Consider the following 17,180-nt stretch of genomic DNA (forward strand, 5'->3'; position numbering starts at 1 on the left):
TGGCTTGTTTAAGAATAATGATGCCAGTATTCCTCTCTTAACTGTCACCAACAATTCAGAAGAAGATGAGCTGACTGAGCCACAGTGAAAGTTCCTGGTCCTCTTTTTGTCATGAGCCATGAGATACTTGTTATTTAATGCTTTGGCATGGTTATGACAGTTTTTACTGCTCCCACCACTACTACAACTGAGATATTTTACTATTACTGTTACTACTTTATTATGTCACAACAATACTAATACTGATTATACTACTACTGATAATACTAGTACTTCTGTACATTTACTACTACTATTGCTACGAGTACTACTAATACAATTTCTACTCTGACTATCTATTACTGCACAACTACTACAAGCACCACTACATAAGCATTATAAACCCGTCTGAAAAAGTAATTGAGCTCACATACTACATCGCCCTTGCTAATTCGCACACATATATAGTATAAACACTCATATGTACGCACGCAAGCACGCACACACACACACGCACACACACACACACACACACACACACACACACACACACACACACACACACACACACACAGTCCTTACTCAGCACACACTCAGACCACTCATCCATCACACTCAAGCCCACTCTCATGCAGAAAGTTCCTCACCTACAAAGACGTCTATTGGGTGTAGAGGGGACGTTTGTGTGTGTGTGTGCGTGTGTGTGTGTGTGTGTGTGTGTGTGTGTGTGTGTGTGTGTGTGTGTGTGTGTGTGCATGACAGAAAAAGAGAGCACAGGGATTCCAGTTCTATGGGCTTGGATGTTTTATAACATTAAGATTCAGCTCCAGCTGCCTCAGTTCATTAAAGTGGAAAAGAGGCATATAGGAGAAAGAAGAGAAAAAGCAGACAGAGAGGAAGAGGAGGAACAGCTCATGTAAACCACCAGTGCTCCAATGGCAAAGAACAAGACCTCTCACTTCTGCAACATTTGAAGCTCTTCATCATCTCATAATCTATCTTAGTAATACCGGAATTTTCCCAGACACTATCCTTTCACTCTCATATCCATCCCTTCCCTCCTTCATCCCTCCATCTGTTAGTGGTTAGAAGAAATTTACTCCCTCCAGGGCCAGGAACCTGCAGTATTTCCTGCTTTGCCAGAGAGCAAGGGGGAGAGAGGCAAGAGAGGAGGAGGAGGAGTAGACGAAGGGGAGAACAGAGAGGCACTGAGCCTGAGGAGGAAACCCACACAGAGAAAAAGAAACAGAGAGACGGTGAGAGAGGGAGGGAGGGGGAAAAAGAGGAGAGGTTGAATGCAGGCCTCGTGCGCATACATCTGGCTTTGATTAGCCAGACAGAGAGGGTGATGGTGAGAGAGGAGACAGAGGGGCTTTTATTTTTGGCACTTTTGGGGATATAGTGATTGACCTATTTTTTCTCTTCTATCCTCTTTGATTTTTCCTTTCTTACACCCAGTTTATTCACATTCAAATATCTGGAACTAACTTTTTGGGGCTTGACTGTTGTCTCCGTAGACAAAGCAACAGGATGTAAGATGGAGTCCATTTTCTTCCCCATTATTTTCTGTCTTCTTTCTCCTTCTTGTCTTGTCCCAGTGTTGAATATCAATCATCAAACACGATCAGCCTGAAATGATGCTGTACTTTATTATCTCCCCTCTGTCACACAAGTGGACCTTATTTTCAGGCCCTACAATGAATGACAATAGGAGTATAAAATCATCCATACTCGAAAATGAATTCCTCTAATGTTGTGGTTTCCAGAGAAAAATCATACATTTGTCATCATGGATCAAAATTACTATTGGCAACAAGCTAGCTAACATTCATCTGTTACCCAGAAAGTAGCAACAGAAGGTGAATGAACCGATTTGGTTTCAGAAAATATACAGCTGCAAATTATCTTGAGAATGTATGGCACCTTCCACACAATGACTAGATATGATGAAGAAGAGGAATGACTGTCACAGTGTAGCTGTGGTTGAGTCTGTAGAGCCTGGAAGTGTTTCAGCCAGAGCTGCAGTCTCTACATTTTCCTCGTAAGTACATATGTGGCCCGAAGTTACAAGCATCAAGATTAAATCTAAGGGTCTAATCTTGGTGCTTGTGGGCATACAACCTCAAAGTCAAGTTAATTCACCAATGTATCTGTCGTTGAAATACTGATTTTCCCATGGGTTTGAGCAGCAGTCTTCCAAATGTCTTGCTTTGTATAGACCTCAGCAGTTGAGCCTGATGTTTAGTCTAGGATTTATACAGAAACAGCCAAAGTCCCAAAGGGACAACTTTATCATCAGACTAGAGAAAGAGGGGTTTTTCTTTTTTTTTTTTAAATGATGCAAACTGCGTGTGGCTCAGTGTCAGGGTAGTTTCTTAAATCCCTGGGAAATGTCAAGCAACTTCTGACAACTTGTCCCCAGGGACCCCCTCCCCCCAGAAATTTAAGTTCAGCTCTGATAAATGTGAGACCGAGTGAGAGTTAATGTATATCACACATAACAACTTTTCAGCATTTATGAAACATGGGCACATGACACTGTCTACAGTGTAATTGCTTGATGTAGTCAGATGCCACATATGTGAGGGAAGAATCTCCTCAGTCTCCCGTCAGTGTTTCACAGCCTCTCCGTCAGGGTTTCTTTATGTGTGTAGGGCGTGTTATTAATTTCTGCTGACTGTAGAGATATCAGTGTGTGACTCTGAAGGGAAAAAAGTGAAATGTCACGCAAAATGTAAAATATGCTGACCATACACATAATCCTTAATGAAGTCTTTACACAATTTTTTCTTCAGATTTCCTTTTAATCTAAATTTCTTAGTTATTCTAGGTCTCTTGTGCAACTCATCATGCAATGGAAATTTTATGCTATGTCTGGTTTTCTGATTATTGGTAACAGCTGTAGGTTTTTTTTTTCTCCTCCTTGTGAGACATTCTTAAGAAAAGAGTCCTGAAACCTGCTTATGGATCACTTTCCTGCTCTGACATTGAACATTGCTTCAGTTTATTGTTTTCCTGATGGATGCTCAACACTGTAAAAATTGTTCTTGGTCAGCATAACTTTGTGGCGGCCTGTCATCAGCTATGTGATAGGTTAACCAGAGATCTGGACTCATTTATGGGTTTTGGACTTCTTAGACTAATACACAGTGTCGTCAACGGCTGACTTAAACTTATATGGTTGGCTGATTAATAAAAACAACAAAATTCTTTGACATATTCTAAATTCTTAAATTGAGCGATAAGAAAATGCAAAGGATCTCACAGTCAGCTTTTATTGTAGGGTCTATATGCAAACTTTAATATTCAAGAAAAGTGATTGTTGTTCCAGATCCCCTGCAGTTCTTTTAAGATGATTGTCATCACAAGTGGAAATGGTGAACTGTGGCTAATGGTGGGAAGTAATTACAACCTTCTCTTGGACCATTATACTATGTTTTATGTAGAATAAATATTTGCACCAAGGGGACTGTGTTACGAGTTCTATGTGTTGGTGTGCTTCCCTCTAGAGGTAAAATGCTGCAATTACATGGCCACTCGTGTAACTTGATAGGGTCTCTTATTTGGAGAGGTTAATGGCTCCTCTAGTTAACAGGAGGTGAAACTAACGACTACAGACCTATTTGATTTATTGAAATGTCAATCACTGGAAACAAGAGAGTTGTAAGAGTTAAAAAGGTGTTTCTGGTCTGTTGTTGCAGTGTTGTTCATCTGAAAGTGTTTCAACAACAACAGTTTCAGATTGAAATCAAGATATTGAGAGTATAAAATAATTAAAAATTACATAAAGTAACTTGGACTTGACTTTGATGCCCATAATGGTGTTGTATACCTCTGGTGTGCAACTGAGTGTTATTATTGGCATTTTGCTGGTTAGTCCTTCAGGATTTAGTTGTCTACTATAGCAGCAAGTCCCATATTTGTGCGGATAAGGAAGTAGACATGGCTTTATACTTGGGTCAATCTCTCTCTCTCTCTCTCTCTCTCTCTCTCTCTCTCTCTCTCTCTCTCTCTCTCTCTCCACCCCTCTTCCCTTATAACCAACCAGTCAGGGCAGACGGCCTCCCACCCACAGCCTGGTTCTGCATGACATTTCTGCCTTTTAATTAAAGTTTTTCCTCACCACTGTGAAGTGCTGTGATTTGGCGTTATGTAAATTAGACTGATTTGAAATGAAATGAATCAACATTGAAGTTGCAGTTTGGACATACACATATGTTTATTTAATTTTTTTTTTTTTAATGGCTGTCAAGCCGGAGTCAAACATAAGAATCAAACTGCAAAGTATCTCGTGCAGACATTTTGTGAAATATTTGGACAACTTCATTGTAGCACAGTAGCCATTCAGACTGACCTCGAGCTATCGCCACAGAAACATAAGACCCAAAGTTCTACATTGGTTTCTTCTCTTTATGTCTCTCATATCAGTAGCAAAGGACTTCTGGATTCAACTTTCACTCGGCTTTGTCCATCTGGGACTGTACCAAAATGTACAATTCAATGTTTCATCATATTCAGGAATCCTCACCAAAGTCAGTCAACAAAGCAGACATAAAAAGGACATGATGCAAATAAAATGAATGCATTTGTGAAAAACTAAAATGTTTTGTAATAATTCAGGAACTTCTGGATTAATTCATGTAGCAGCATACCAAACAATTTAGGTTATAAAAACAATTAACACTGACGGTCTTGTACAGCTATAATCTTTTCACTTGTTTAAATAGGTGTGGACTTACAGGTGTTCTTACAACTTTTTAAAGTTGTTGAGATATCCAGCAGCATTTAAATAAATAATAATAATAAAAAATGGATAGCAACGAATCACTGTAACTGTTTATATACAGTATATTTCAAAGGAGACCAATATTACACTGGTGACTCTCCAGAATGAATTTGAATGTTTTGAAGGGTCTGCAGTTATCTCCAAGGATAACTGCCACAGTAAATCTTTCTCATGCTGAGGGTTTGAATTCAGAAATTCCATTACAGAGGATTATACACCTTGACACAAAAGATTGAATTATTAGATGGTGTAATTTAACAATATTTAATACGGTTACTGTTCAGACCTTAGTTCAAACATGTATTATTCAGTTGTATCCCTGACCATTAGGACAAACCCCCAAAGCTCCCCCCTTTAAACACCCACATAGGCCACTATAACTATTCCCTTTGGAAATGATGGAGGTGTCCTCCTTTTTGTTGGTCCACTAATGTCATGACTGAGTAATTCCATGACACGGAGCTCTCATTACTACAGCAACAGCCACAACAGACATTTTGAGCCTGGGCCAGGCTTTCATGCTAGTGTTTAGTAAACGGGCCCTGATCGTCATTCATCACATGCTTATTTGCTGTAGGATTAGATTATATGAGTCACAGAGGAAAAAATTCACCCTGAGACATCTTGGAGGCTGTTGCTATAGTATCTGGTTACTTTCTGTCCACAGTGCCAGATACAGTAGCAGCAAAGTGCAGTAGTTAAGCACACATTATTTTAGATTAGAGCTATCAATCCAAAAAAGTGGTACTGGAATCTTCTTAGTATTGCTTATTTTGAAATAGCCTCTACTTAGTCCAAATATTTTTACATGTGCAAGCATCTCAACCTTCCCAAAGTGTTTTTCCTTTATTGTGGGATAGTCAGACATGCAGTGGTTACATAATATAAAGCTTACACACAGTTCAGATGAACTGCAGTGGTATCAGTTCATACTGTTTGTACTGGTTCAGCTCCTCAGGCAGGGTGGGGCAGCCTCAGGGGGGGTGGGGGAGGCAGGCGGGGTCAGTCGAGAGAGGGACAGTTGACTCTGGGATGGTCCAATAGAAGACTTTCTGGTAACTGAGCTATAACAGCGGAAATGGAAAAACATGGTGAGGTGGTACATTAGATACAGAGGATGTTAAAAATTTGCAAACGATTTTGAAGGGGAATTTCATTTTAGAATTAAATGCAAAGGTCTAGTTTTTATAGCATCAATATCTTAAAGTTCCCTAATACTGATAATTGGTCCAATTCTATCTGAATGGCAAACATAACTTGATTTTCTGTCACAGTGACATAAAATATTGTCAGCGTCGATCAATAATTCTTAATATCTATTGAAAAAACAGCCTTCAACAGTGACAGACTGTGGTCGAGGTGTGGAGAGAGATTATGACACTTTGGTCCTCACCCTTCCTCCATTCCTGTGTCCTCCTGCTGCTCCCCATCCACAGAGCTCTCTGTGTGACTGACACTGCTGTCCTCCTCTTCATCCTCCTCCAAACTGCTGCTCATTAGGCATCGTGGAGGCCAGGACAGCTCCCCGCTCTCCGTCTCACTGGGCTCTGTGGGCTCCACAACTATCGAGGGGAGACGCTCCCTCCTGTAGAGAAAGTCTTCAGGATAGGAGCTGGAGTCTGACTCTTCATTCATGTTGGCTTCAGGGAAGATCTGGACCAGAGATTTAGAATGATTTATACTGGACATAAATAAACTGGATATAATTATTTAAGTTTTGTATGGTCTAAAGTTTCTGAAATAAAAAACAATACTATCATTCAAAAAATACATAACATATTAACATTAAAACAAACACATCTTCTTGTTTTGAAGACAAATTATGCTATTTAAACAAGGGAAAGTGGGGTAAAAGACACTTGAATCAAGATGTCAGTTGTACCTGGTAGGCTCTGCTGCCTCTTCTCTCTATTGGACTCTCCTCCAGTTGAGATTCCACTTGACTGAGAACAGTGTTCATACTGCAAACACACACAACACATTTTGAGTTCATTTGGTTATGTTTTGTCAGTGGCATGAAATATTTTGGGTTCATTTGGTTATGTTTTGTCAGTGACATGTATGTTATCTAACCTCATCAATACTCAATGAATTTCAGCAATACAGAATCCATAAATGCCCTCTTTGCCCACTCAGTTGAGTTCAAGGTTTTAGCAAAAACTGAAGCTATGAAAGAACTGCATGCTGATCATTTTAATATGAACTAGAACTACAAACTAGAAACCATTTCACAATAACCGCAAAATACAAGTTAGACTGGAGCCAAGATGTGTTATCAGAGCAGTGTGAGATGTATTCGTCAGGCTACAAGGAATGATTTACAAAGACAAAAGTATAAATATTACAAATTGACACAGGACAAAAATAAATAAATAGAATTACGGTTGTAATTCTGTTGTACGGTTCACAAGGGTGCTTTCAGCGAGAGACTCATCCCACCAAAATGCATGACTGAACGCCACAGGAAATCATTCCTGCCTGTGGCCATCAAACTGTACAACTCCTCCCTCTGAATGGCCCTTGTCTAAGTATATATATTTTGTGTCAGTATATATATTTTGTTGTATATATATATTTCTCTTTTAATTGCACTACATGTTTATCTCTTCTATATCATCTATTATCTCTTCTATCTCTTCATCTCTTCTATTTCTTCTATTTTTGTAAGGAGCACCAGTAACTAAAACAATTTCCCCTAGAATAAAGTATTTCTGAATCTGAATCTGAATCTGAATCTGTATGCCTCCACAAATCACTCAAGTTTCAGTTTACACCCATGTCTGACTGATGGAATTTAAGAAAATTGAAATGGACTTGTATAATTATAGTGAATCAGGTGAGAAACATCATGTCTTCACTGAGTCACTATTTTTATAGAAGAGTAATGTTATAATATCTGCTTGACATCTACCAAAAGTAGGAGCAGAATTTAATAACGTGCTCTGCACTGAACACATCAACACAGAAACAACCACAGGAACATCTCGTACCTACATCTCATGATATGCTGATGCGTTCAAGGTACCATTACTGTCAGAAATTAAGCTCTATTGTACCTGGATGCAACACACAGACTGTCAGACTGTCAGCAAAACAAAAGTAGATGCGGAGTGTTTCACTTTACAAGAGAAATGGGCCATTCCAGTAAGTGCCTTTGATCTAGTGGGGATCAGAGGACATAGCAAATACGTGTCACATACGCAATGTCACTAATCCACGCCTGGTGGAATTGCCAGTAGTTTGTGGGGATGTGCTCACAGTGATGAAAAACGCTAATCACAAGAGTCATTACAGCTTGCAAAATACTAAACTGGATGAGATGCAGGGACAAAAACACTTTGATAAAGTTAACGCTGTTCAGTAGAGTTTGGATGCCCAACAAGCAGCTTTAAAAGAGAAAAAAGAAGTGATGATGATGATCGCTGCCATTTGACATCACATGCCTCGACAAAGAGAAGCAGTTCTAATGTGTGCGGAGGTTGGTGTGATATACTGTATGTGTTAAATAATTTAGTAGGGCCAGGGTCACTGATAAAGAGAGGCGCTTTGGAAGCACTTAGAAATACTATGACCTACATGAATGAGAATCTTCACAGACACTCTATTCACTTGTCTCTCCTGATTAAAATATGCCTGTTAAAGATGTTTTTATCTATATGCAGAAATAATGGTTGGAAAAGTTATGGTGGTATCTGAGATGGATATAAATTTCTAAATTTCTGAAAAAATGTTTTGTTTATTAGTGATTTTCATGATCTTGTCACTGAGCTTAGAGGGTTGTAGTGTGTTGTTGGTTCTGTTAAGTTTGGATTTAATTATGGATTTTAATTATTAGCAGTGGAGGAACTGGTCTCTTCCTACTTCTGTTTTCTTATACTGAATGATATGAATCTGTTGTTTTGGAATAGGTGATGGGGTGAGATTCCCCTTTCTTGCCACAATGTGAATTAGACATGGGTACTGTGCAACTGGAGTAGGTTTTCCACCATGCTGTGAGAGTTGAGGAGATTTTCTTGTTTTTGCGGTAATCCAGTTTCTTGATGATTGTGATTGGAAGGAAAGGTCTGCAATTGAAGTGGTTTTACATTGATTTTGTTCTAATTCTAGCCTTGGGTTGTTGTAGTTGTGCTTTTGGGTCCATTTGAACAAATATTGTAGTTGATTTGATAAGAAAGGGTGTAGAAAGTTTGGTGCTTCTAAGTCACCTTGCGATTATCCATTCTGTAATGTTGAAAGTGAGAATCTGTTGATTCTGTCTCTCTTCTTCTTCCTCACAAGGAACAATATCCTCACAAGTCCAGCCAAGGGGTAATTTACTCAGCTGGCCTGAGCGCATGACAGTAGTTGTCCCTTCTGTGGATGTAACAGCTGCTATGTGTTTACGTGATCGTTGTTTGCTTCAGTCCCCGAATCCTCGGACACCTCTACAGTGACTTTGAGCGTTGACCAGTTTGATGAGAACACTGTCTCCTGGGTTCAGCAAAGGTAGAGTTCTCACCATGGTCCTGTGATTATATTGGTGTGCTTGTCTCTGCTGGTGGCTGCATCTGCTTGCCTAATTTCTTCCTTGACTGGCCAGTTTGGGTCTAAATTCTCACACAGGATGAGTAAAGTTGTCCAGATTTTCTGCTGGACAGACTCCTGAAGAGGAAGAAGGCATGGCCCTGTATATCATCAGATACAGGAGGGAATTTTCCTGCCTAAGAATCCCTTTTGCTACCTGCATAAGCCCTCTTTGTCTGTCCATTATTTTGTGCATAATGCAGACTAGATGCTTAAGTAATAAAATCATATTTGTTACTGAACTGTCTGAACTCTAGCTGAAACTAGCTGATGTCTGTTGTTCCTTACTAGCCCTTCAGAAATACCTTCCCATGCAAAGGTAGCTGTCACCTTTTCTATGATCTGGCTACTGGTTGGCACAGGTAGGTGTAGGATCTCTAAGTACCTGCAATAGTAGTCTGACACTACCAGACAGGACTGCCTCCTTGTACTCAGACAGATATACCGCTATTTCTTGCCATGGTCTGAAAGGTAATACACTTGGCATTGGTGGCATTAAGGACCAGCAGCTTGTGGTCAGTTTAAAGCTGTCAAATCCAAACAAGTTTTCACATGCCCAAACACTAGAAAATCATTTTTTCTCTCTTTGAGCAGGTCCCTGAGTCTCCTGGAGTACTGGGCCACAGGTTTCTAGTCCACACCATGCTACTGCAGCAGGATCCCTCTAAGTCAGTAACTGCTAGCGTCAGCCACATTCGACCTGGTAGTATCATAGAAGGAAAGCACAGGTGCGGATGTTAAGGGAGACTTCATTTTCTGGCCTGCTATGCTATGACCTCCATAGCCATTCCACATTCACAATTCCTAGAGTGGTTGTCCTGCTGTAGAGAGCTCTGGAATGAAAATGGCCATGTAGTTGACCAGCCACTTTCTCAGGGTCGGATCTCATGCTACTCTCATCACGGATGTGCCCCAGGAAGTGACTGTTTGACTGCTACTGTTTGAACTTCCATTTAGCTCTGTTAAATATGAGACCAGCTGCCCGAATCACTTTCATTACCTGCTCCAGATGTCTAAAGAGGATCTCCTCAGTTTTTTCACAAGCTTGGATGTCATCCATGTAGACCTCTGTGCTTTCAGCCCCTGTATGATTTCTGCTATTTTCCAGTTCAAGATTTCTGGCGTGCTTGTTATCCCAAATGGGGGTCGACAGAAGGCATACCTCCAATAGGGAGTGATGAAAGTGATTAATAAGTGATTAATTTGTAGCTGTACTTGTGCAAGGGAATCCAGAAAAAGGTGTGTCTCCAGGATTCACTCTTTAGGCTTTAGGTAGTGTCAGGAATGTCCTTTCACTTATGACATCACATCTGTCCCTGTATCTGTCTTAAAGATAAGGGGTGCATTTCCAATGTCGAGAGCAACAATCCATGTATCAAGCCCTCTCATCTATTAGCTCCTGTCTTAGAATAAAGCTGTCTTCAAATTTCTTCAAAATGGCGTTGCAGTCTTTCTTATGTTCCATCTCTTCAAACACAAAGGAGCTGAATATCTTTTCAGTCTTGCTGTCCCTGGAAATAATCAGCGAGTAGATCTTGATCTCCCCGTCCTCTGTTTAACTTTGAGGCTTACCTGAAATCTTTGCAGTCATTCCCCTGGGCTGGCAACCTTAAACTCATCCAGAGGATTAACCATCAACATATCAATCTGGTCCGGTCACCCGTGAAACTTCTGATGTAATGTAATTCTGATGTGCTGTCTGCTTGACATCTAGCAAAAGTAGGAGAGCACTCACAGTGGTGTTTAATAGCTGCTCTTCTCTGAACAGGTCAATGCAAAAACAACCACACCAACATTTTGTACCTAAGTCTCACGACATGTGCTGATACCTTCAAGGTGCCATTACTGTCAGAAATATCATTCATCACAAGTGCAGAGGACTGATAAAGAGTTGTAACAGTGACGTTGACCTTTGAGCTTTTGGATATCAAATGTCAAAACTTTTCATTCAAGTAAGAGAACATTTGGTTTTATTAGCTGATGTCCAATTGATTACTCAACTGTGAGATGATAACAGAAAGACCAATTATTTTATCCCATGAGACATTTCCATGTAAACTGTGTGAAATTTTGTCATAACTAGCATATGAATTTTGTCATAATTTGTGAATGAATTCAATTGCAGCAGCTATTTCTCACCTTTGAGCTTTCTCATCAAATTTCTTGAAATTGCTGTGTTTATTTTTAGTACTTTAAATCATCAAGGGGAATGTGAGTACTCTCACGGATAAGATGGACAAGGTACCAGTGCTGAGAACTGTGCAGGAGAGTGCTTTGTGATGCTCATGGGGAGGCACTGACAGTCTCACAGATAATATCAACTTCTTTTTGGAGAATCCAACAACAAACTGTAGATTATTCCTGATATAAAGGCTTTCCTCAAGGTAAAAAAGGGAGTCTTTAGGTCAGAGAAGAAAGAGACGCTGAAGAATGTGCAAAGGGGGCTGAAGGGAAAAAAACAACTACAGGACGAAGATGGAGAATCATCATCTGTGGGTACAAGGAACCCAACTCTCAGCTGGTGGGGGGCTGATAGTGGGTAAATTTTTTCTTCAGTAGACTTTATCAGTCGTCTGACCCTCCCCCGTTCAGTCCTCCCTGCTGCTATCCCCATCATCTGGAGCCCTGCCCCACCCCCACCCACACCCACAACATTCAGCACTAGCTCAAGGCTTTTCAAGTCCTGTGCAGACCAGTTGTGTTGAATAGTTAAGCACATCTTCAACCTGAGCCTGAAGCTGTGGATACATCCTGCGTGGTACAGCTACAGGCTGGTGGCAGTAACGTCACACCTGACCAAGACTGTGGAGAGGCTGGCCCTTGTCCGTCTCTCACCCCTTGGTGAGACAATCAGTGGACCCTCTACAGTTTACCTATCAACCTGCCATCTGGTTGGATGATGCTGTCATCTACTTCCTACATAGATCCCTTTCTCACCCAGAAAACACTGGGAGCACTGTAAGAATCACGTTTTTTCTCCAGTGCCAGACAATCCACCAGAGACAAGTTGGAGTGAACAAGGGTGGACCACCACCTCACAGTATGGATGATGGACTACCTCACCAACTGACTACAGTATGTGAGGATATGGGACTGTGAGTCTGACATACATGTCTTCAGCATAGGTGCCCTGCAGGAAGCACTTGCTGAGTGTAGGAGGCACTCCTGGGGACCTTTTTTGACTGGTGGCATCAGCTCTCTTCTATGGAGTGGTCTGCTGTGGCAGGAAGAGAAGGCCAGCTCTGTCCTGGGACACCCCCTCAACCCAGTGGAGACGGTGGGAGAAAGGAGGATGATAAGCTATCTAAGCTAAGCTATCATCTCTGATGTCCCACCCCATGCAGGACACTGTGACGGCACTGGGCAGCTCCTTCAATGACTGTTTTCTACACTCAGCATGTCAGTTAGAGATTCTGCATGTCTTCCTGCTGCTTTCAGACTTTACAATCAACACTGCTCCCAGTAGACCACACACACTGAAACTGACAAATTCACTAACTTTTTAACAACACTGTATACTAAACTGGAAAATATCAATATATCGTCTGGACAATAATGTGAATTCAACCTGTGTCTGTTTTACTTATTGTATTGTTTACTTATTCATCATGTCTTGATTTTTTTACTGATGCTTCTTACTATTACACTATCGCTTTTGCTACTCTAACACTGAAGATATCCCCACTGTGAGATTCATAAAGGATAATCTTGTCTTATGTTATTCTTGAGCTATGGCTAAAATGTGTTTTGTGTGGTCACAGTGACCTTGACCTATGACCTTTGACCACCAAAATCTGGGATTATATATTGGATGGACATGAGGTCAAAATGACCTTGACCTTTGACCACCAAAATATAATCAATTCATCCTTGAGTACAAGTGAACATTTGTGCCAATTTGAAGAAATTCCCTCAAAACATTCGTCAGGTATAGCATTAACAAAAATGGGACAGATGGACAACCAGAAAACCTTCATATAAATCCAGATTAGTTAAAAACTCAAGTACACATTATTTGTCCTAAATGACGATTAACCAGAATTCACAGTTTTTTCAGCTGAAGAACAAACACATTGTCGTAAAACCTGGGTTTACCACAGTTTATTCCTATTCACACTGAATCAACAGCATTTTAAACTGAGGTCAGTGGGGCAGAGTTTTATCAAATGGAGCTCTGTTGTCAAATGTGATGGCTGCTGAGAGTTTGTAATATCAAAACTCTATCTGCTATAATGAGCTGGATTGACATTTCTGTACACAAAAAGAGACAGGAAAATATGTAGAGATAGATGTTACAAAAAAGTTGCCAGTGTTGACAACAAGTGCAGAGATTGACGGGGGGAGGGGGTTCTTCTGCTGCGTTAATCTGCAGGTAAGCACTTAATGACATATTAGGCTTAAACAAGTGACTCCTCAACTCCATGGGGTGGGGGAGGATGAGGGAAGGTGGAAGGGAAAAAGAAGGCCTGAGATAGGATAAAGATTATGAAGAAGAAAGTAAGAGAACATTTGGTTTTATTATCTGAAGTATATAAAAGTGATTGTCCAAATGATTACTCAACTGTGAGATGATAACAGAAAGACCAGATGTGGCTGTTACATTTTTATTTTTAAGTGCTCCAATTAGGACAGAATTACTTTTTAATGAATGTACAGTGTGTTTATACTGTATATGCACGCTGGCATGTTATGTTAGACGGATCATCTGAATAAAAACTTGACAAGGAAGGGACACATAAGTAAGATTAGTTTTTATGTTGGGCAGTCTCACCAATATCTTATTTAATTTATATGGTCTTAAATAGAGTCAGTGGGTACTTCAACGCCACCACATTGCTCAGTTGAAATCTCAAAATCAATTACCTTGTTATCTTATTAAATCTGCCAAGTGGGCTACCATTTTATTCTGGTAATATTACATGCCACACTTAATTTGTCACAACTATGGAAGTTTTAGCAGGTAGCCACATCATGTAAAATTTCTCTTTAGTGATTCAGTATTCAGTCATGAAGCTTACCTGTGCGAGGCGGGAATACAGCTCATCTTAATTTGGGATTTAAAAAGACCTAACGACCCCAAGTATCAAAACAAGAAGTTATTCCAAAGGTCTTCTTTTACAAAAATGGCTAAGAAACTGGACTATTCCTTTTGAAAGTTGGCCACACTGTGCTGTCACTTTTCTTGCCTTCCTACCAGCCACAGCTTCAGCTTCTTTTCTTTTCTTCCCCCTCCCCTCCTCCTCTGTTTTTCTCCTCCCCTCCCTTCATTCTCCCACAGTGTCCCATTCAGTGACGCACACAACACTGCACATTCAGACTAACGTGCAAATCAGCTTTCCGAACTGACAGGCTTAGTGTCATCTTCAATTACAAACAAAGCCTTGATGTAACATGTGAGTGTGCAGGAACACAGGACCTCATACATACAAATTAGCAGGTGAGCTGTCCTGGCACCGCACATTCATCACATCTTAGAGATTATCTTACATCATGATTAATGCCAGAGACTTTTCCTGACAAAATTCCTAACTATTCATCATTCAGCAAAGTTGCTGATGCCATGGTAGATTACGGAACTGGTCGATAAGTCTCCCTAGTATGGAATTAAAGAGGATTGTGGGTTGTACATTTCCAATCAACAAGATTTTAAACTAAACACATGACTTTCTGTGATATTTTGGGATCAGAGCTTATGTCTCCAGGAATTAGTGGTGGAGGTAAGGCAAACACTTCAGCACTGTGGTAACTTACTGAACTTAAAAGTTATTTTAATATAAATATACTGACACATAAATTAATCAGTAGTGTATCTACTTTTGTTTTTATTGTTCCTCAGTTGCTGCAGTAAGCACAGGAGTCATTTTGTACTCTTACCAGCAGGAGGTGCTAACACATCTGGGGGAGTGCTTCTGTCTGTACTTCAACTTGATATTGACTGCTTAATGGAAAACATATAAAGACAAAAATAGGAGCTAGTGTATTCAACATGTATATTAAATTTGTGTGGTATGATCCAGATTGATGATCCTGATTTCATAGATGAACCATTGGCAAATGTTGTCTTGCTTCATGTGTCCTTATAACAGAGATTATGGGAACTCTATTATTCTCCACTATAAACCAGCTACTCAGCATTACCCCCACCTGTCCACAGCTCTCTATGTTCAAACTTTGAAGAACTTGCATTGTTCTTCAATAACCAAATGACCTCACTCAGAGCCAGCGTTGCTGCTGATGTGAACACAGGTGAGCTCAACAAACACTGTCAAACAGATGAATTCATGGGAAAATTCACCTGTATTACATTAACTGAGCTCTGTAAGATTGCCAGTGAGTCTTAATTGTCCACCCCAGATGGGGTTGCTGGTTAAGCCTGGCCTAAACACACACTCTCCAACTACTTTTGCAATGGCTGTGTGAAGCAGACTCAGGTCTTTGGGGGGGGGGTTGATACAAAAGCAACCTCCTGTGAAATGTTTGCCAAACTTTTGAAAATTGTTCACTAAATTTAACTGCAGTCTCAAATAATTGCTCCATAGTGTTATTGGTATTACATTTAAACCAATCACCATGTGACTTTGATGATATTGGATAGTATGTTAGTGATTTGGAGTGGAAATGGAAGACATGTGAAGGTCATGTCTGTGTCAAGTCTGGGGCTGCAGTCATGATGGATCCACTGATCACTGTATTAAGGCCCTGGCCAAATGGATTTCAGACTTGATTGATCTCAAACCAAACAAAATATTAGAATGGATGCACAGAAGGATTCACAAATGTATGTCAGGATTTATACATAAATGACTCTCTCCACATAAATATTTGTCAATGCACCTAAAATAATTATTGTTGTATACCATTATATACATTGGTATAAATGTAAAAAATCCTCATATTAAAAACTATTAGGTTTGCAAATGTATTACTGATGCACACACAATTGTTTCTTGTTTTGAATAAATGTAGCACAAATCCACATACACATGAATTTAAAAGCATTTGTATTTTTCATCAAGAACATATTTGGATGTTACATTTAAATACAGACTTTTGAACCTGCATTTCTGAACTGCTTGTTATTTGGAAACTGCATTTCTTTTTTTTTCTTTTTTTTTTTCTTTCTTTTTTTTTTTTTGGATTGTCCCTACCCATGCCTTGATTCACAAATGTATTTTTTTTTTAACAGGGCATTATCTGTAACCAATTAGATAGCACTTTCCCTTTCAGGCAATCACATAAGCGAAGGGCAGTTTAACCTCAACATCAATTCAGTTCAGCTTTATTTCTAAAGCGCCAAATCACAACCAAAGTTGTCTCAGGACACGTGGAAGCCAGAAACTTTTTTAGTGCATGCACCATGTGAGCAATTCTTATTGGACTGAATAGATGCCGTCTATGGGTCCAATATCCAGCTCTTATAATACACCCATAATAACATCACACCCTTGAATTTATGCTTAGATGATTGGCTGAAATAGAACAAGCCCTCTGATTGGTTACAGACAATTCCCCATTGAAAAAAATGTATTTGTGAATCGAGCCACTGCAGTCTCAAAACATCCATACACAAAGGCAACTACATTTATTTCTAGACAGAGAAATACATTTGTGAATCTTATGTTTTATGTATGGATTTGTTTTATCTATATATGCCTACAATAAATACTCTTGTAAGCATTGAAAAATATTTATGCACTGAGAATCATTTAAGTGATTCTCACTGAATAAACCCTGAAATTCCTCCATTCATCAATACTGCCACGGAGGTGGCTCCATAAATACAGCATATCTGTTTGAAATTCATTAATCTTTAGAGTTTGTCCACAAGTCAGGAGAAGATGTACATTCAGTC

At 39.8% G+C, this 17,180-nt stretch overlaps 1 protein-coding gene across 1 annotated transcript; it reads right to left on the reverse strand.

Moving 5' to 3' along the window:
• Positions 1–4,189: 4,189 nt before the first annotated feature.
• LOC143332726 (uncharacterized) lies at positions 4,190–14,551 on the reverse strand. The gene is made up of 4 exons (XM_076750484.1): positions 14,347–14,551; positions 6,648–6,726; positions 6,159–6,418; positions 4,190–5,829 (listed from the first exon to the last, which is right to left on the reverse strand). Exons 1-4 carry the CDS (start codon positions 14,370–14,372, stop codon positions 5,712–5,714), a joined length of 483 nt encoding a protein of 160 aa, XP_076606599.1. The 5' UTR covers positions 14,373–14,551; the 3' UTR covers positions 4,190–5,711.
• Positions 14,552–17,180: the final 2,629 nt, after the last annotated feature.

Source organism: Chaetodon auriga, chromosome 15 (assembly GCF_051107435.1).
Source record: "Chaetodon auriga isolate fChaAug3 chromosome 15, fChaAug3.hap1, whole genome shotgun sequence".
NCBI lineage: Eukaryota > Metazoa > Chordata > Actinopteri > Chaetodontiformes > Chaetodontidae > Chaetodon > Chaetodon auriga.

Excerpts from the sequence above, each read along its gene's own strand:
- LOC143332726 (XM_076750484.1), bottom strand. The coding sequence starts at position 14,372 with ATGAGCTGTATTCCCGCCTCGCACAG. Across the intron at positions 6,727-14,346 it reads TGTATTCCCGCCTCGCACAG|TATGAACACTGTTCTCAGTC; the intron begins GTAAGCTTCATG and ends GTGTGTTTGCAG. Across the intron at positions 5,830-6,158 it reads GACACAGGAATGGAGGAAGG|CTCAGTTACCAGAAAGTCTT; the intron begins GTGAGGACCAAA and ends CCGCTGTTATAG.